This window comes from Camelus ferus, chromosome 32 (assembly GCF_009834535.1).
Source record: "Camelus ferus isolate YT-003-E chromosome 32, BCGSAC_Cfer_1.0, whole genome shotgun sequence".
NCBI lineage: Eukaryota > Metazoa > Chordata > Mammalia > Artiodactyla > Camelidae > Camelus > Camelus ferus.
The window spans coordinates 10,365,836-10,385,885 of record NC_045727.1 but is presented as its reverse complement, the minus strand read 5'-3'; the positions used below and the strand labels follow the sequence as shown (position 1 = coordinate 10,385,885).

The window sequence follows — 20,050 nt, the reverse complement described above, 5'->3', positions numbered from 1 at the left end:
CAGGAACGAGGCAAGGATGCCTTGTTTTGACCACTTCCATTCAACATAGTACTAAAGAGTCCTAGACAAAGCAATGAGCAACAAAAAGAAATAAAAGGCACCCAAATTGGAAAAGAAGTAGTAAACATATCTGTTTGTAGACAACAGAATTTTATACATAAAAAACCCTAATGATTCCACCAAAAAAAAAAAGTTTGAATAAATGAATTTAGTAAATTTGCAGAATATGAAATCAACACACACAAATCAGTTGGATTTTTATATACTAACAACGAACAATCTGAAAAAGAATAAAGAAAATAATTTCACAAGTGGAAAAAAATAGTCTCCCAGAAAAAATGAAGTCTGCCTTCCATCCTCCTCCTTTGAACTGGACATGAAAGCCACCTTATGACCGTGAAGGGAATGGCCAAGAGGATCACAGAGATGGAGGCCACCTCTCACCTCCAAAGGACCCGCTCTGGAGGACAAACCAGAACCACTTCAGCCACCGTTAGGGGACATCACGCACCTGCAGCTGAGAGCGTCTGTCATGGGTACTGGGATGTGAGCGGACCAATGACTGCAGGTAGTCTATCTACAGAAGGGGGATGCAGGCAGGGCCACAACGCTGTGCTCCCGGGAAGGTGGCCACAGGCTCTCTGGGAAAAGCCCTGCTGAGGGGTCCCACTTGGTGTTGGCATTAACAGCAGCAGCAGGAGGGAGCGGGAGGGTGAATGGCCGAGAACTGGTGGCTTGTCTGTGCCTTGTCCCCTGCGCCCCCTCCGTGTGCGCAGCTCTGGCAAACGTCTTGGCCTAAGGCTCCCCGAGTGGCAGCTGGGACTCAAGAGTGAAACCCCACAACCTGGCTGGGGGATGCTCTGCGGGGCACATGCCTACCTCCTGCTCATCGAGCAGATGGCATGTCAGGCTGCCCGGAGGGGAGGTGTGCTTGGAAACAGCTCCATCACTGCAGGTGATTCAGAACCACCCTTCCCAGTGAGGATGGGGGGACAAAGCTGGACAAAAGGAGGCAAATCGTAGAGAGCCAATGTGCTGGGATGAAGGGCGGGGCCAGGGTGTGGGGGAGGGAGACATGCGGAGAGACACCTTTGCCTTGGGAGCAAGCACTAACACGAGAGAGACCAAGTGACCTTGTCAGGCTTGAGAGCTGGCGGGGGGTGGGGTGGGGTGGGGGTGGTGCAAAGCAGGGCCCTGAGGCCCATGAAAAGTGGGGGTCCTTTCTTGGTGCTGGTATCCCAAAGGGATGCACCCTAGAAGAAGTGTGAACTGGCAGTAAACCAGTCTCTGCACCAGCTGGTGCTCAGTGTGGAAAGTTCCCAGGCAGCCAGGAAACCTCCCTCCCTGAACTGGGCGGAAGAGACCCTGTAGCGCTGGGACCTTAAGAGCTGGCACGGCAGCAAATACAAGTGTGCCGTGGACACGGTGACGTCCCCTGAGGCTCAAGCCGCTCCCACAAGTAGTTTTTCTAACACCACGTCCAGCAGACAGGTGAAAATAACCAGGCCACAAGGAGATAAGATCACACGAATAAGAACTGGCAGAAACATTTACAGGCAAAGGGCTCCTGATACTAAGCCATCAGACACAACTTTAAAATAAAACAACTAAGTTTACTGTGCTCAAAGGAAAAAAAATTGGGGGGGGGAATTAAAACTGTAAAAATTGATACAGCCGATTTTAAAAAGGGAGGTCATGGCATCTCTCTGATGATGAAAAAAAAGAAAGGGAAGACAGAATCAGAGAAGAACCAAGTCCACAGAATGACAGATACTGAACCTTCAAAGCACTAAGGGAGGACCCAAAAGAATTCAAGCAACAGAAATCAGATTTGCTACAGGTTTTAGCAACAGCAGCAAACACTGAAAGTCTGTGGCACAACACCTTCAACTGTCCAAAGGGAACTGGCTTGAACTTAGGATGCTATGAATCAACCAAATAAAGATCTATTGCATTAAAACAGAAATGGAATAACAATTCCGGAGTCCAAGGACACACCATGGCCTTCAGCATTCTCCCAGGACTAAGTGCCAGTCCTTCCGGCCTCATCTGTCTTACCTGTCCTCCCATGGCCTTTGCTCAGCTGTTCCTTTTACACTGCAGGCCTCACACCTCAGGGCCTTTGTACCTGCTGTTCCCTCTGCTGGACGTTCATCCCCAGATACCTGCCCACACCTCTGCTCAATCCAGCTGGACATCCGTGATCGCCCAACATAACACTTGCTCGTGTGCTGCAGCCCCTGCCCTCTTCCCGCCCCACACGGTAGCTGTACCTGCTCCCCTCAGGAAGCGGGGCCCCAGGCCTAGACCTCTCCCAGCAGCTGCTCAAGGACCAAATGGAGCTGTGGTGCCACCCCTGGATCCACCCCCACAACTGGCTTCTTTAACACGTCAACCACCACACCCGTGTCCCCAAATGTGAGCCAGAAATCCCATCTGTGAGGCTTCATTACATTCCTTATTCTTGTCTCTCACTGCTCCACCGCCACCCACCCACTCCTGTTGGTTCTGTTTCCAAAATGTACCTTGAATTGGTTTCTCTTCCCCCTTCCATGGCCACCACATGGACCCAAGTCACCTTCAGCCACTGCCAGGACCACCACAAACCAAGTCCTGACCCTCCTGCAGCGTCAGTTCACGTCACCTCTGTGCAAACTCCTCCAGAAGCTCCCGCCACCCTGGACTACACTGCCAGGTCCTCCCAAGGCCCCTGCCCTCCTACTTCAGGTCACACCTCCCTTGGGTCAATGATGTTCCAGCCACAGCAGCCTCTGCATCTGCTGTCACCTCTACCAAGGGCTGCCTAGGTCTCTCCTTGGTTTCATCTGGAAAGCCCTCCTCCCTGGAGGCAGGTGGAGGGCAGTGGGAGCTGTTGGAGGAGTGGGGAGCCCTCCCCGCCCCCCAGCACACCTGTCTTGCTGCTCTGCTCAGCAGAAGCCCCCGTCGACAGCTATCCTATTGACTGAACTGCTTCCGTGCTGAGGCTGGGGCCCATGGCAGAGCTGCAAAGCTAACGGGGAAGGGTTTCAAAGCACTCGGGCAGCCTGCTACATCTCCACCTGCACTTCCCAAGAGAGAATTCTTGTGGCAAGAAGGAAAGGAGCACCTACCACCACTGTGGACTCCCACTGGCTTCCAGTGGAGCAGTGAACCGGACCCAGTAAGTCCTTGCATATTTCTCGGAGTCGGTATTCAAACCCTAATTACAGGAACAAACAAAATAAAAACAAAACAGAAATAGGAACACATTACAAAAAAGAAATAAAACACCAAGGACATGCTACGCTGCACAACACAGAATGAACAAATGCTGTCTCTGCTGCCTGTGTCTCAGTTTAGGGCGCCGAGGCCTGGAGGACAGGTTCTCACCACTCACCCCGCTCCCCAACCACACATGTAGTGGCGCAAGGGCAGGTAAGAGTGGCAGTGGGGACAGGCCCCAGGGGATGGACAGTGCGGGGCGCTGTGGCAGGAGAGGAGGGCAGCAGGGTCTGTCTGGGAGAAGGCATCTTGGCAGGAGGTGGAATGGAAGAGCAGGGTGAGGGGGCAGCCCCCAGAGAAGAGGTGGCGGGGGAAGGGGAGTTTGCACCCAGAAGGGGGCTTGGGCTACGGGCACTGCCAGGGCAGAGCCTGGGGTCTGTTGGCACTGGGGCAGCTGAGGCCCAGAGGATGGATAAATCACCCCAAGGTGAGGGTGGAGAAGGATGGTTGAAGATGGACCTGAGGACTTCGGGACGAGAGCAGGGCCTCCCTTCCAAGCCTGAGAACTCCTTCTCTGGCAGAGGACGCCAGGGATGGCGGGGAAGAGAACCCCTGCATGGACCTGGGGTAGATGTGTGAAGAGGAGGTGACCTCACATCGTGCAGCCCAGATGACACCCAGGATGAAGCAAACCGGCGGAAGTGGAGGCAAAGTTTCCCCGGGAAAGCGGAGGAGGCCTGGACGTGGCCGAGTCTGCACCGAACTCATCCCTGGGCTCCGTGGAGGAGGAGGTCTGGCCACCTGACTCGTGAGCTCTCGGAGTCACACCCTTAGGAGTTTGGCACGTTTTTCTCTGGCTGTTCTATACTTAATTTGTTTTCTCTAAACCGTAAAACAGGGAAGGTGTCGACAGCACAGCCTGAAGGCAGGAAAGGCTGTGGGGGGCCTGCTCTGTGCCCAGGCCAGAGGCTGCATGGAGACACAGGGGAGCTGGGGAGGCCCTGGAGGCCAAGCCCAAGTGGAAGACGGCTGGTAAGGCCAGACCCCAAGCGGGCCTCAAAGCGGGATGAGAGGCCGCAGGTCACCCCCGAGAACAGGACGGCCACCTCCTCCAACACCTTGCTTCCTGCTGACCAGCAGAGGAGGTGGGGGTGCGGGTGGGAGGGATACCGGGAGGCGGCACAGGGGCTAAGAGCGCCGGCAGGGAAAGCATGGCTGGGGGCCATGGTGCAATGCCAGACACAGGCTGACTCTTCCAGGCCAGGAGGGGCTCAGAGGAGGGAGAGGCACAGGCCTGGATGTGGGCAGAAGGCGCCGTCCACTGATGCTGCCAGGGGTAACGGGCGCAAGCTGAGCTCACGCCTGTGCCTTCTGGGAGGGTTTTCCACGTACCCTCTTCTCCTACCCCCTTCTGCTGCCAAGCCTCCTGTCTTCAGGGGCTACCCCTCTTGGCCCCAGTGGGGCTGGATGCTTGCTGAGCTGCCCACTTTGCTGACGGGGGTGGGAGGCCAGGGCTCCTGGGGGTGACCGTGGGAGACCAGGGGTGGGAGCACAGAGACCTGGGTTATGCACCTCGGCCGGACTCATGGGCCTTCAGGAGGGTCGTGCCGGGGCAGGGACTGAGCCGTGCCGGGAGGGTAGAGGGGCGCTGGGAACCTCACCTTCGTTCACGAGGTACCGTGCGTAGAGCAGAAGCCAGTGGCGGTACTCATGGCTGGACTGCAGGGTGAGCGCCGCGGCGACCTGGCTCTCCAGGTAGGCCAGGGTGGTCTCCTGCTGCACCACGTGAGGCACGGAGAAGAGTCGGGCCGCCTGCCGCCCCGAACTGCAGAGGACAGCAGAGCACAGGTCACATGGCCGCCACCATGTACCTGGCACCAGCAGGAAGCCAGCAGCAGGGCAGGCATCAGACTCCAACCCCGGCCCAACTGAGCTGGAGCCCCACCTCTGGGCCTCCTGGCCGCTCTGCTCCCCATCTAGCCCCTGGGGGGATAGGCCAGCAGCCCACTCCCCGACCCAAGACACCACCCAACATGAGGATAGAGGACCTGCAGACCCACAGACTGCCACCTGGGCCCCCAAGTGAGAGGCTGGCGCCCAGCATCCTAGACAGCGCCCGACACTTGGTGCCTCTGGGGTGCCCGTGCAGAGGGCCACTGGGCCCCGAAGATGGGCAGTCTGAGGCGGGCCTGGGTGGGGCTGTGTGCACAACCTGTACCCCTTGCTTGGGTCACCTACGTGGAGGCGCGTCCCTGGACTGTGGCTAAGGGTCCTGAGCACAGCATGGCGTCCTGGGGGTGCAGGCTGCTCCTGAAGTCTGCACACTGGGCCAGGGAGTCCTGCTTGTCGGAAACCAGGTTCCTGGGTGGGGCAGAGAAAGTGCAGAGCTCAAGAGAACCAGGAGTTCCAACAGAGGAGGCTGAGCACCCCCACGTGCCCACCTCAGGGCTCCCTAGGGCAGCATTCTCGATCAGGACTCTAATGACACTGCAGGGCACTGACGCTGCTGCCGCGACCACTCGGGCCAGGCTTGGGTCCTGGGGCCGGGACCGTGCAAGGGGATGTTCTTCCCTGAGCTCCCCTGGCAGCCCAGCCGTCAGACCTGCACTTTCTCTGGCCCCTCACGTCTCTGTTGAGAAAACATTCTTCACGTGGTTTACAGACAGCCTGGTGCCTTTGTGCAAGCGTCCAAGATGCAGAGTCAGCATTCCCCTTCCTAAATAACCAGCTTGTTTCCATTATACCAATCACATATAATACATGGCACTTTATAGCTGGCAAGAGCAGGGAGTGGGGATTTTTAGTTTCCTAGCCCAAGAAAAAGATCTTAGTGTGAGGATAAACTTCTGTCTGGCAGCTCTTAACAGAAAAGGGCTGGAGAGGGACAAGCTTGCGCCTGGAGGACCACAGGTACACCCTTCTGGGTCTGAGTGAGGGTCTCTGACGTGTAGAGATTTCCTAAACACAGAAAAGGGCCCCACATTCCAAAATGAGCAGAAACACGGTGCAGACACTCAGATCACCACAGACATGGTGAGTGACATTGCCCCCGGCTCCTCCTGAGCTACAGAACTTGACCAGGGCTGGCGGGACTGCCGTGAAGCTGACCCGCTGATGGCTGAGGAGGCTGGGCTGGGAGCATCTACTGAGAACCATGACAGCCTTCCGATGCCTATTCCACAGAGGGACCCGGAGAACATGCAAGGAAGGGAGGCCCCCACCATGCAGGGTCTGAGGTGAAGGGGCTGCGGGCCAGCTGCCGGCGGGGAGGGGCGTGGGCTGCACTGGTGGGTTTGAGCTCGGCCTCCTCCAGCAGACAGGGCCCGGGGCTGTCACTGCCGGTCCACTCCAGGGCCCAGCTCCCAGGAGGAGAGGCCAGGCAAGGGCCTCTGCTCGCTGCTCTGGGCTCCAGTTGAGACGGACACCCCATGGGGCAGGGCCAGGGCGGCAGGCTTACCACGTAGACAGTGACGGATTGAAGCAGTAGGCCTTCCCATCGGACAGGTTCATCACAGGGATCCCGTGCTGCGTCAGCAAGATCTGTGACACCGTCATATCACTCCCTGGGGAGACACCCGCAAGTGGGTTTCATGGCGTCATCCCCGGCTTGAGCTTGCACGCATGGGGGGCAGGAGGGTGTCTGAGCTGCTGCTCCGCTCTGCCAGCTGAGCTCACTGCCACCCTCTCCTCCCAAGCCTGCCCCAGGGCCTGGCTTCCACCTTGCTGAGTGGGGCCCTTCGCGCCAGACCTGGACTTGGGCTGCCCTGCCCCCGGCTCACCTGCCAAGATGGAGTGCAGAGACTCCTCCTTCACCACCACCACCTGCCTGTGAACATCCCTAGGAGGGAGACAGGGCTAGGGTGAGGGTGCACCAGAGCGGGCCTCTGAGCTCAGACCCCACCGCATGGGCCCTGGGCCAGTCCCTGCCTGGCCTCCCCCAAGAGGGGCTCTGGCCACAAGTGGCTTCCACACCCCCAGGCCTCTGCGCGAGTCCAGGGCAGAGCCCAGAGCCATGGGCTCGGCCCCAAAGCCACACTGACTCAGGAGCAGCAAGGCCCTAAGATCCCATTTCTGAGGTGGGCACATGCGATCAGGCCCTGTGACCTCATGTGGTTTGCTCCTGTAGGGACAGTGCCGGGCAGGCCGCCCACCCCCACTTCTGCCACCCACAAGCAACGGCCAGGCACTCTGGGCCTCCTTGGTGTTAAGACCCCCAGGCGCGTCCCCGCAGCGAGGGGGACCTGCGCAGCCCCCTCTGCCTGCCTGGAGCCTCTCACCAGACAGACAGCGTGGCCGCAGCAGTGAGCGCCATGACGTAGGAGCCGGTGCAGTGCAGAGTGGAGATCGGGGACGGCAGGAGGATGGGAGGGAGCAGGCGGCGACCGCAAGCGGAGAACACGGACAGCGTCCTCTTTTCACAGGCCACACACACCACGTCACTGAGGGCAGACAGGGGACACTGTCATGGGGGTTGGGGCTGGGACAACCCCGAAGGGGTCAAGCTTCCCTCTGCCAGGACCTGCCCGGGGGACCCCCGCTGGGATGCTCACCTTTCCTGAGCTCAACTGACCCAGTGGGGCGGGCATTCGGAGCACCAGCGCCCCCAACAGAGTGCTGGGTCACACACCTCAGTGCTGGGCGCAGCCACAGCACCCCCTTGACAATCTCCTGCTAAGACTCACCAGGCCAACCCGAGAAGGGCTTGGCTGAGACAGGAAAGTCCCACTGCTGAGCTCAGGAGGCCAAGACCAGGGTGGGAGAGACGGTCACTCACTGAGCAAAGAACGCTCCACTCTGAGTGTGGGTGCCATCAAGGATCCCTGCCTGAGCGACCACCAGGCCCCTTGGGTGTGCCCAGCACAAGCAGGCTGCTGCCTTCCCAGTGGACCCCCGCAAGGCCCCCACCACAGACCCCCAGAAGTGGCAGCAGATGTGCAGACTGCTGGACGGTGCCCAGAGCACTGCTGTTCACTCAGCCGGTGCCTGTGTTCTGCGCGGGCAGCAGTCTCACAGCAAGGTCAGGTAAGGAAGCTCTGCTGGCTGCCTGTCCTCGGGGTGGGAGGCTGTGCCCACACACCTTGGCCCCCAGCTGGGGCGTACCAATGGCCTCAGGACCAGGGACAGGAGTGAGGACAGAAGGGTGGCTCCTTCCTGGTACCACACACTCACTCAAGGCCAAGTCCGCAGACACTTGTGGAAGCGTTTCACACGCAGCCCTGTGATAACTGATTCGGGGTCTAATGGAAACGACCATCTCTGCAAAACCGTCGTGAGAGCATGGAGCACACGGGCCCCACCGGGGCTGTCCACCCCTGGGCTCCAGAGGAAAACGCTTATCCTCTTCCCAGACCGAGGGAACGCATGGCATAGAGGTCCATGGGAAGACACTGGGTGACAAACCACCGAATTAAGATCTCCACTCAGAGGGCAGAATATAGAAAGGGCTGGCCTGGGGACTTGGGGGACAGTCAGAAGTCCGTGCCAACTTCCCTGGATGAAAACCTGGGGTACAGAGAAAAAGCCAGCCCAGGTCAGAGAAAGCCAGGCAGAGTCCAGGCTGGAAACAGGGACCTCGTAGATCTGGCCGGTGTGGGGATCAGAACACGCCCAGGGGAAATCCTGGCTTAGGTGACCATCTAGAACATGGAGGGGACGGTGCCACCTCTGCGGGGCATCGCAAGGACCCAGATGACACGCGCACAACCTCGGCCCGGAGCAAGGCCGGGCGCAGGCCTCCCGTGGGCAGCACCCCTCAGAAGGGCACCTCCCGGGACGGCATGGCTGGGGCAGGCTGGGCAAAGACCCTGCTCTCACCAACTGCCAGCAGCGGTGAGAATCCGGCTGGTGAGCACCGTCTCCCACTCCTTCCCTTCCCGGTTACACTTCAAGCGGCTCAGCTTCAGTCCCCCGACAGCCGTCACGTCGTTCTCCACCTCGATGTACATGGAGGGGTCAGAGCTTACCTGGGAGGGGAAAGCAGACAGAATGTCTTCAGGCAACGCGGGCCCCTCGGATGTGGGCCAAGGATGGGGAAAGGACACGAAGAGGCAGAGCGAGCCGGCTGGCTGGCAGGAGGGTGGAGGTGTGGGCGGTCAGAGGAGGCAGGAGGGCCAGAGGTCCCAGCGTACAGCCTGGGGCACTTGGGTAGGGACCATGCTGGGAGCTGGTTCCCACCCTGTACTCTGTGCTGCAGGGCAGAGAATCAGTATCACAGCTGAAGATCCCACAGCCTCCAGATCCCCCACTTCCCCTCATAAGGGAGGAGGCACAGAAGGCAAGCAACGCGTCCAGGGCACATGCACGTGAGCACCCTAGCCTGTGGGGCGAGCGCGGGGAGACACAGGTCTCCTGCCTCCTAACTGAAGGTCTTCAGGGACCTTCAGAACAGTCTGTGTGGGAGCTTGGAGGGAGGTCTGGAAAGCCGAGGCTCGCCAGTTCCCCAGGTGGGCACCTCAACGTGCTCCTTGGGTCCCACGTCACAAGTGTCCCCAGGAGAGCGTGGGGAGATGGGCCCAGGCAGCGCCTGGCTCCACACGGGCTCGGCCTCACACGTTGTGTCCATGGCGCTGATGAACAGGTGCTCTATGCGGAGAACCAGGCGAGCAGTCTGCCTTCATGGCCATGAGCAGATGAGTGGGGGCGGAGGGCCCAGGCACACCTGCAGGCCCCCAGAAGCCAAGAACGGCCCCAAGCAGCACTCAGCAGGGGGTCCCAGATGAGTCCGGGAGGGGGATTTGTGTGACAAGAAGAAGCCAGGTGGCTCCACCCTTAGGCCCAGAAGGACTTGTGGCAGGGAGCCAACCCCTGCCCTCTGGCCCCGCTGAGGACCAGCCTGGGCTGGGGCAGGACACGGCCCACCTGCACATGGGGTCCTGCAAGGATACGAAACTGAGCTGCGGAACAGGACGTGGGTGATGGCGTGCACAGGTGCTGGGCTCAGTGCCCAGAGCGCCTCTTGGCATGAAGGACTATTTGCTCTAGATCTGGGTTTCCAATAAACATGTGGCCACACACTTCGCCCCAGAGCTCAGATGGCCCTGATGACGACCCCATACTGTGTGCTGGGAAGCTGGCACAGACCACTACAGTGCAGCGGGCACTGGGCCCAGGGCGAGTGTGGAGATCGAGCCCCCAGGAGAAGGGATGCCCGGACTGGAGCTTGACAGAGCTGGGCTCCCAGAAGGTGGCAGCAGGGACTCGGAGGGCAGAGCCCTGGAGGAGAGAGAGATGTGTAGGGTGGTGAAGTAAGGCCTAGAGAAGAGGCTAGTCATCTTGCTGAGACCAGGTGGGTGGTTTGATCAGCTCCGACTCGCCCGGAAGGTGGTGGAGGGCGCCTGAAAGCAGCCCTGAGTCTGTGACACTCAGAGTTCACTCCGCATGGTGGTGCAGGCTTGGGAGGGAGGGGGCTCACCTGGAGGGTGAACGCTCTCTGCGGGCCGGGCATGGGCAGCTTCAGCGTGGGCGCTGGTATCGACAGACACACGGTATCCTTCTCTGCGGTCAGGGAAGCGGGGGACTGCAAGGGCAGACATCTGTCCCTGAGCCTCCTGGGAGGCGGGGCCCCTGCCCAGGCCTCTCCACCGACTGTGAGGGCCACACCACAGTGCAAATGGATGCCACCTTGCTGCCCGGGTTACGGAGCAGCAGCTGACCCCAGGGGGCCGCCAAAGGACTCCGGGAGGGCTGGGAACTGTCCTGGGGCAGGGGGGCCTCCCTCCTCCCCTCGGGCTTGTGTGGGCTCTGGCTCCGAGTGTGGGAGGTGGGCGGAGGCCGCACCTGGACGGACAGAGACATGGGCATGAGCCGCGCGTCCTTCCGAGGCCGCCCCTTCTTCTTCTTCTCCACCGTCTCCACCTCGAGCTCCAGCTTCCGCTTGGACAGTGAGGAGGGCTTGGCCACGGGGACCTTCTCGTCACTGTCACTGCTGCTCTCCAGGACGTCCCGGGGCCTCGGCTCCTTCGCGAGGCCCTGCTCTTTCAACCTGCACACACACAGGCACCCAGGGCTTTAAAACAGCCCAGACGGTCCTTACTCACCCTCCCAAAGTAATGAATTTAAAACGCAGGAGAGGATGCCTGCTTTCTGCTCTAAGACGCAAAGAGCTCAGAAGCTGTGCTTCTCACCCTCAAAGGTGAGAAGTCAACAAGTCTTGGATCCATCAGAGAAGGCCACGGGGAAAAAGGCCACCCTGAACTCTGGAGACACAGGTGAAGACAGAAACCACAGCTCACCTAGAGCAGAAGCCCCTGGAGCCTAACAGGTAGGCAGGCTTAAAAGTTCCCCAACCCATGGCTGGAGGCTGAGAAGCTGGTTTTCGAGTCAGAACTCCAGGGGGCCAGTGGGAGGAGGGCAGCCAGCCTGCATTAGTTTTGTCTCCAGGAGCGCTCCAGGTGATGTGACTTGAGGGCAGGCGATTACCTGACTGCAGTCAACGCCCCCCCCCCCCCCCCCCCCCCCCCCCGGGCGGTGCACTAAGAAACTCTTCTGGAGGGACAGGCCAGGACTCGGGCCCAGCAGTGAAGCAGGAGGCTTCATCATGGGATTATAGTGCTTCTCCTCCCCAGTTCTTCGCCTCAGAACCGACGTGTCATCACAACAGTAGGTCACAAGACACAGGCTCTACTTAACAAGGAGTTTCCAGGGAAACTCAAGGAAAAGGAGACAAAAGCAAGGACCTTGGAGGAAATGGGCACCTGAGACACCTAAGGCTGCAGGAGATAGTAACAAGACCCCATTCTTACCCAGGTAAACAAGACCTTTACCCCATAGTTCCTAACACTCACTACATTATGTTCAGCTCTCAACAAAAATTACAAGACATGATAAAAGGCAGAGCAAATCGAACAAAAACCAAAATGAGACACAGCCTCGTAAGACGAAGCAGGATCAGAACCAGAGTCAGACGTGGCAGCAATTTTGGAATTACCAGGCCAGGATTTTTAAATAACTGTGATGAATATGTTAAGGGCTCGAATGGAAACAGTTGGACAGTAAACAAGAACAGATGGGTCTTATAAGCAGACAGGATTTAATAACAATAATGATAATAAAAGCTGAGAATAATAATAATCACAATAACAATTAAGAATTTTTCAAAATGAATGAAAGATACCAAACCACAGATCTGAGTTGCTCAAAGCACAGCAAATAGGGTAAATACCAAAACATCCACACCTGCCTACACATAACATATTCAAACTGCAGAACACTAAAGACAAGTAGAAAGTCTTGAAAGAAGCAGAGGGAAAAAATGCACTTCACTTATTAAGGGACAGACTGAAAATTACATCAGATTTCTCTTTAGACACTATTCAAGCAAAAAATGAGTGACATGAAATACTTAGTGTTAAAAACAAACACACCCACCAAACTAGAATTCTGTATTCAGTGAAATTATGCCTCAAAGTGAAAGAGAAATAAAGACCTTTTCAGACAACAACAAAATGACGCCAGAGGAAATCTGTTGCCAGCAGACCTGTCTTGCAAGAAATGTTAATAGCAGTTCTTCAGAGAATGAAAATGATGCAGGTCAGAAACTCAGATCTGCATGAGGAAAGTGCTAGAGAAAGCATAAATAAATGTAAACACTTTTATTTTTCCTATTCTTAACTAAAAGGTAACTTCTGTTCAAACTAGTAACAGCAACAATGTATTAGGTTGTTAGAGCTTATGAATAAGTGAAATAAATGAACAGTAGCAATGTTATAAGTCATGGAAGGAAGAAGCTGGGAACACTCTAAGGTACCTGCACTATCCTCAGGCAGTATAACATCATTTGAAAGTGTGTTTAGATGAATTATAAATGTTCACTGAATTATACGGCGACCACTAAAAAAATTTTTTTAAAGTAGTATAGTTGATATGCTGAGAGAGATCATGTAAGAGACACATGACCCTACTCTTTATGATGCTCTTAGATACTGCTGAGAAGAACGTGAGAGAGAAGAGAAAACGGAACTGCACCAAACACACGCACAATTAAAACCAGGAGGCAGGAAAAGAGGAGGTTAAAAAAAGATCCAGTGAACAAGTGCAATGAACAGAAAACCATTATAACATGGTAGATATTAATCCAACTATATCAATATCATTTCAAATATCAATTTCTAAATATACCAATTAAAAGACAGAAGCTGACAAAAAGAGTTAAACTAGACATCATTAACAGAAAAATAGCCGGGAAATGCTCAAATCTTTAGGGATTAAACAACACACTTCTAAAGAACTTTCAAAGAAAAAGTTCAAATATTTAAAAATATATATATGTAAATAGATTTAAATATATTCTAAATATTTTTTAAAATATTGAATTAAATGAAAATGAAACACAATGTCAAAATTTACAGGATACAGTGAAAGCAGTGCTTACAGGGAAATATATTGCAGAGAATGCATAAATTAGACAAAAAGAAAGACCTGAAATAAGGTTCACCTTTAGGAACTAGAAAAAGACGGGCAAGCAGAAGTAAATAAATAATAAAAATTAGAGCAAAAGTCAATGAAATTGCAAAGGGAAGACAACAGAGAAAAATCAGTGAAATAAAAAGCTGGTTCTCTGAAAAGATCAGTAACATGGGTAAATTTACAGTTTACTTCTGAGGCTAATCAGAAATAAGAGAAGACACCAATTATTAACATCAGAAATGAAAGGGGGATTAACAAGATTTACTGTATAGTACAGGGAACTACAGTCACTATCTCATAATCTATAGTGGAAAATAATCTAAAAACATACATGTAACTGAATCACTGTGCTGTACACCTGAAACTAACACAATATTGTAAATCAAGTATACTTTAGTTTAAAAAAAAAGAAAATGAAAAGGGTCTCTCACTACTGATCCCATGGAAAATAAAAATATAAAAAACATTATGAACAACTTTATACCCAAATATTTGATAACTTAGATAAAATGGAACAGTTCTTTGGAAAAAAGAAAAACAAAAAATCACCTAATCTCACATAAGAAACAATCACCTTAACAGACTTGTTATCTACTAAAGAAACTGAAGCAAAAATGGAAAATCTTCCAAGACAGAAAGCACTAGGCCCAGACAGTTTTACTGGTGAATTTTTACCAAATATTTAAGAAAGAAATTATACCAATTCTCTACAGTCTGCTCCAGAAAACAGAAATAGAGGAAATAAATCCTAAGTCCTGTGAGGCCAGCATCACCCTAACACCACAACCAGATCACAAGTTTTCAAGGTCTGTCCCTGTTGTGGCACAGGTAAATACCTTACTCCTTACTGCCAAATACTACTGCAGTGAGTGGATGTACCACCTTTATCAACCGACGGACATCTGGGGTGCTTCCACCTTCCGGCTATTATGAGTAACACTGACACGAAAATTTGTGTACACGCTTTTACGTGAACATATTTTCAGTTCTCTTAGGTGGACACCTAGGTGTGGAATTGCTGGCTCATTCGGAAACTCTACCTGAAGAACTGCCAGACTGTCTCTACACCAGCGAACCACTTTACAACCCCACCAGCAATCGATGGGGGTCCTGATTTCTCCCCACCCCCCAACCCTTCTGATCATGCCTTTCTGACTGCAGCCATCACAGTGGGTGTGAAGTCATCATGGTTTTGATTTGCATTTCCCGTTGGCTGAATGTCTTTTTATATGCTTATCAGTCATTTGTGGATCCTCTTTGGAGAAATTTCTATTCAAATCCTTTGTCCATTTAAAAACTGGGTTATTAATATTTTTACTGTTGAGTTGTAAGAGCTCTTTACAGACTGTGGATCCTAGATCTTTTGATATGATTTGCAAATATTTTCTCCCATTTAGTAGGGTGTCCTTTCATTCTGATGACAGGGCTCTCTGAAGCACAAGGTTTACATTTGGATGAAGTCCAGTTTATCTATTTCTTCAGTTGCTTATGGTTTACGTGTTATATCTAAGAAATGGTTGCTAACCCAAGGTCACATCTCTGTTTTCTTCTAAAAGCTTTATAGTTTAGCTTGTACATTTAGTTCTTTAATCCATTCTGAGTTATATTTATACATGGGATAGAATACTAAACTTTCATGTCTCTGACCATCTTATGCACGTTCATTTTACTGTCTCTCTGGGCAATGTCTGATCGGAGGCAGGGAGGTCTACACCTCCTGCTCACGATGTGTCCTGATGTTCATGCGTACACAAGGTTTCTTCCTGTGCTTTGTGCCTCTGGGTCCGAGTCACCTCAGGTAGTGTGTCCACAGTGGGAAGGCTGTTCTGGGGTCAGGGGAGGGTCCCTGCAGGGCATACTGGTGTTTGATTTGCCACTGCCTCTGGGGCGTTAAATAGACTAGAACCTCCCTTTATGCCCCCTTCTTGGTGTGATTTCCAGATCACACAGGTCATGTGACTGAACCCCAGTCCACTCTGGGCAGGCCTGTGGCCATACAGCCTCCGAGGAAGACTGTTTCCAGCCTCAGAGGACAGGCCAAGATTCTAAGCCCTTGGCCACTCACCTGTGCATTCCCTTGGGTTTTCTCTGGGCCCCTCACTGGAGGTGTACATTCTGAAGCAGCTTGACTTTATGTTCGTGTCTTAGTCCCAACCCCTACAGGCTCAGGCCCAAGGCCCTGTCTCTAGTCAGTATGGCCATGAAAAATCAAGTCCACCAGGCCAGTGACCTTCCAGCCCAACACTCACTGCTCTGGTTGTTTTGTTTACTCTTAGATTTTGGCTCCTGGGGACTTGTCTTACTTTCTTGTGAACTTCCTAGTCACATACTTTAGGAATGTTTCACCCAGCATTTCAAAACGTTCAGCAGCAGGAAGCTGCAGATGCTCCACGTTGCTGGAGAGGAAAAGTGCTTGACAGAAAGATGACACGAAACAGCTGGCACTGAAGCAAGTGCGCGCTATGCGGGAGAACTTGGGCCCACAGCAAGGACAGAGCTGACCTGAAGGGGCAGCCCTCCACCCTGGCTTCTGGGGGCTCTTCTCCAAGAGGGGCAAACCCTGCACAGACAAGCAGTTTTGAGGCCAGGGGTGAAGCCCCAGGGACAGCACACTGTGGCTTTAGCTCCAAGACACAGACCACTGCCAAGGCTGGTCTCAGCCCACGCTCCCCCTCACTGGGAACCTGGCTGGCTGTGTGGCACCTGTGGGAGTCCCTGATCTGGCTGAGCCAAATCATCCTGCAGTGGACATGGCTCTGAGACAGCACGTAAAGCCCTGGTCCTGGTGGAGGAAGATGGCCCGGCCACGTCGAACCCTCCAGCCCGCGACTTGCTGGACAGCACAGTGAGCTCTGTCACGGCGGGCTTGGGAGGGGCCTCCCAGGAGGCAGAGCAGCTCTAAGACAACCAAAGAGGCTGCAACACTCAGTTTGGGCACCTCAGGACCACTCCAACTCCATGACCCAGCAAACTACTTCCCACTGACTTGGCAGCTGTGTGCTGAGGGAGGTGTGGAGAACAGAGCCTGCCGGAGCCCAGAGGCCTGACTTCACAAGGACCTGCCCTCCCTCACTTCCACCTCAGCTCCCAACCGCCCTCCTGGTCAGCATCTGAGCCCTCCGCCCTCCAACCAGTTTCCTTCCTCTTCTGGGCAGACTCTGAGCTCCCATTGGACACTGAGCCCACTCAGCGCAGCCTCTGTACCACCTGGCCCTCATGCCTTTGTCCGGGGGCCTTCCCAGCAGCTCCATCCATCTATCTTCTCACTGGGAGCAGCCTTTCCTCTCCTTGGAGCGGCAGCTCCCAAGCACAGGGACGGGGTTCTGCAGCCCTATGGAGGGCAGGCACTGCCCTGCCGGCCCCTGCTGGCCCCTCCCCGGGTCTCCCACACCCCATGCAGCCTCAACCTACCTTTCCACAGCCGTCGGAGTCATGCTGGTCAGGGAGGGGGCACCTGGTGTGGCTTTGGACCGCTCTGTGAATCGAGAGTCGAAGGCTTTCATAGGTTCAATCTTGGACGGGGTGGTGAGCACAGACGGTGACAATGCAGCAGGAGTCGAGGTAGCGTTCACACTGGGGGAGGAGGTGGAGGGCGCATCAGCACAGCTGGCGAAGGCCCGGGGCTGGGTGTGGGTGACCCGGAGCCCACCTCCACAATGTGAATATAGCCACTCCACCCCGACCCACTCTGACCACCAGCTTTCCTGCTGGGTCTGACGGGAAGCCCTACAGGGGCCAGAAGCCATGGGGCCTCCTTGGATCACATCCAGGCTGACCACCCTCCCTGCTGCTGGCCCTAGGCTGGGCGCCCACAGGGATTCCAGACAACCCTCTCTTCCTCTCTCAGGACCTGTCCTTCCCCAGACACTCTTCCCCCAGGGGCTCTCCTCCCTAACTGGTCCAGCTGCTCTTTCCTCTTCTCTTTCCTCAAGGGGGAGGTGACACCAGAGCCAGAGGTAGGAGGCCGCGATGAGGCTAGGCCCTGTCTCCGGTCAGCGGCATGTGCCAGGGCGGCTCAGTTTGGGCTGTTTCCTCAGGAGCAGGTCTAAGTGCCCACCCTGCTCCAACTGCTCAGGGGTCTGCTGCTCCCCCAGGTCAGCCTCTATGGGCTCCAGGTGGAGTGCTCCTAGGGGCCCTCCTCTCCCAGCCTAGGCACTCCCTGGGGGTGAGGGCCCAGCAGTCAACCCCCTGCAGACATCTGGGCCTAGCCCAGTGTGTAACCCTGAGCACGTGCTGGGCAAATGCCCCAAGTGCATAGCTCCCGGCTCAGTCCTGCTCACTGGTCCTTTCTGACTTCTAACCTGGCCTCCAGGTGGTGGTCAGTGAAGACTCGGGCTCCCCAAGCAAATGTGCTCTGAACAAGGGGAGTCCTGGCCACCGCACAGCAGCACCCTGCCTGAGACACGGGGGTGGCCACGCTCCCACCAGGGCTGACTGGCCAACGGGGCAGCTGATGTGTCGCTGGCCGGTCCCTACCCTTCACAGCTGACCCTGGGACTGCATCTCCCCCAGGACTGGAGGTCCTCAGGGCCCGGAGCATCAGACTTACCCGATCAAGGCCTCCCTTCTGAGCAGGCCCTCATCTGAAACCAAGCATCTTTCTTTTAACTGAAGAGGATGAAGCATCCCTGGAAGTGTCCACACCTGCCCTTCCCCCGGGGACAGGAGCAATCCTTGCACCTGCTCACCTGTCCTTACTGACAGCATCGCCCGCAGGCCTGGCGCCCGCTGTTGCCACAGGCTCTGTGGGAGGCTTGGAGGCGCTGAAGGAGACGGGGGTGCTGGAGTCCAGTGGCAGCAGCTGCGGACCACTATGGGAGGTGAGCATGGTGCCCGCCAGGGAGCCCGAGAGCGGGATGCTGTTAAAGAAGGCCGTGGAGAAGTCCCTGTTGCCAAGAAGGAGAGAGGTCAGCCTCGGCCGTCTAGCCCCTCACCGAGCCCTCACACTTTCTAAGCAATGCTTTTTCTGGGTCCACAGGCAGTGTGTTTTCACGGTAGAATGCTCATGCAAGTTACAGAGAAGCAATGAAGAAATTAAAATCACTTCATACACTGTATTTCATTAGACCGAAGAGGAGCTGGTACTCACAAAGCACTAAGAAAGAAAAGGGCTGCTACCAATAACTGTTGGACGCCACTGGTCATCACACACCCCGACCTCCAAGGTGTTCATACGTGCAATTGCACCTCACAGGACACAGGGCAGGCCTCCCTCCTGCCACAGGCAGTGTGGGCATCCCACAATTTACCTAATCAGCCTCCCCCGAGGAAGGAGCGGAGGGCCTCCCAGGTCTCTGTAGCAGATACTGCTGGCCCAGGAGAGGAGCCTGCGGTGTGAGTGCTGAGGGCCCTGGGGTCACTGCCTGGACCACGGCGGTTCCAGCAGGCATGCTCAGAACAGCGTCTGCTTGGGGATGCCAGCTACACATCACCCCACCGCCGGGATACATCCCTAGAAGGGACTGCAGCAGCAAACGGAATGCTCACAGATGATTTTGGATTTCTGGTTCTAGAGGGCCCTCCTCATGAGAGTGCCATCTCTGCACACCCTCTGCAATTGTTACCAAAGTCTTGACATCTGACAATCTGGTAGATGAAAAATGGTACCTTACTACAGCTTTAGTTTATTTTCTGCTGCAAGGCTGACATTTTTTCATCTGGAAACATCTGATTCCCCTTTTTGTGAGCTGTTTGTGGACATCTACCATGTACTGTTCTGTTTCCTTACTGGTCTTTGCTATTGATTTACTGGCTTTAAGGACAACTTTGAAAAGTTCCTACATGAGCAGGAACTATTTTGCCCAGGATGTTGTGTTTTGACCCTCTATCATGTAACTGTCCTTGCCAAAAATGTTATTTTTATGTGGTCTAAATTTTGTAGAAAAGACTTTATCTCTGAGATTATAAAAATGTTCTTCTATGGAATATTCTAAAATTTTGAATAACAAAAAAGTTAAAAAAAATCACCTCTGAGCTGTACAGAATGTTGTTCTCTGAAAAATTTCTGATCTGTGGAAAATTTTAAGTTGTGAGGTAAGGCTCCAGTTTTGTTTCCTCAGAGTATCACATAGTCCTGACTTCATTTACTGAATTAGATAACAATTCATCACAGGTGCAAAATATTTGAGCCTATTTCTGGCTTTTCCATTGTGTTTCACTGTTTCGTCTGTTCATGCATCAGTACCTTAGTTTTAATTTCTATGTTGTAAGCTTTAATTTCTAGTGGGGCTAGTCTTCCGTGATTTCATCTTCTTCACAAATACTTCTGCTACTTCTGTTTGTTTTCCACATAACTTTGGAATGGGTCTGATTCTGAAAACTCCTGTGGTTGCTGTATTGGCTCAGGTCACATTTACAGGCTGAGAGACAACTGTCACCTTTGTGATATGGAGTCACTCTAGCTAACAAACGGCATGCATTTTTAGTGACTTCTGTGAACTGTCTT

At 54.2% G+C, this 20,050-nt stretch overlaps 1 protein-coding gene across 5 annotated transcripts in view; it reads right to left on the bottom strand.

The window, feature by feature from the left end:
- Positions 1 to 20,050, bottom strand: part of LOC102503957 (protein HIRA) — a 56,444-nt gene that overhangs the window by 3,457 nt on the left and 32,937 nt on the right. For all 5 annotated transcript variants that reach the window (XM_032472071.1, XM_032472072.1, XM_032472074.1 and 2 more), the window contains 11 exons: positions 18,294 to 18,491; positions 17,017 to 17,178; positions 10,978 to 11,182; positions 10,613 to 10,717; positions 9,016 to 9,164; positions 7,479 to 7,640; positions 6,981 to 7,039; positions 6,659 to 6,764; positions 5,440 to 5,562; positions 4,863 to 5,026; positions 3,111 to 3,199 (listed from right to left, as the gene is read on the bottom strand). In XM_032472071.1, the coding sequence (XP_032327962.1) occupies positions 3,111 to 3,199; positions 4,863 to 5,026; positions 5,440 to 5,562; positions 6,659 to 6,764; positions 6,981 to 7,039; positions 7,479 to 7,640; positions 9,016 to 9,164; positions 10,613 to 10,717; positions 10,978 to 11,182; positions 17,017 to 17,178; positions 18,294 to 18,491 (1,522 nt within the window). The remainder of the gene's footprint in view (positions 1 to 3,110; positions 3,200 to 4,862; positions 5,027 to 5,439; positions 5,563 to 6,658; positions 6,765 to 6,980; positions 7,040 to 7,478; positions 7,641 to 9,015; positions 9,165 to 10,612; positions 10,718 to 10,977; positions 11,183 to 17,016; positions 17,179 to 18,293; positions 18,492 to 20,050) is intronic.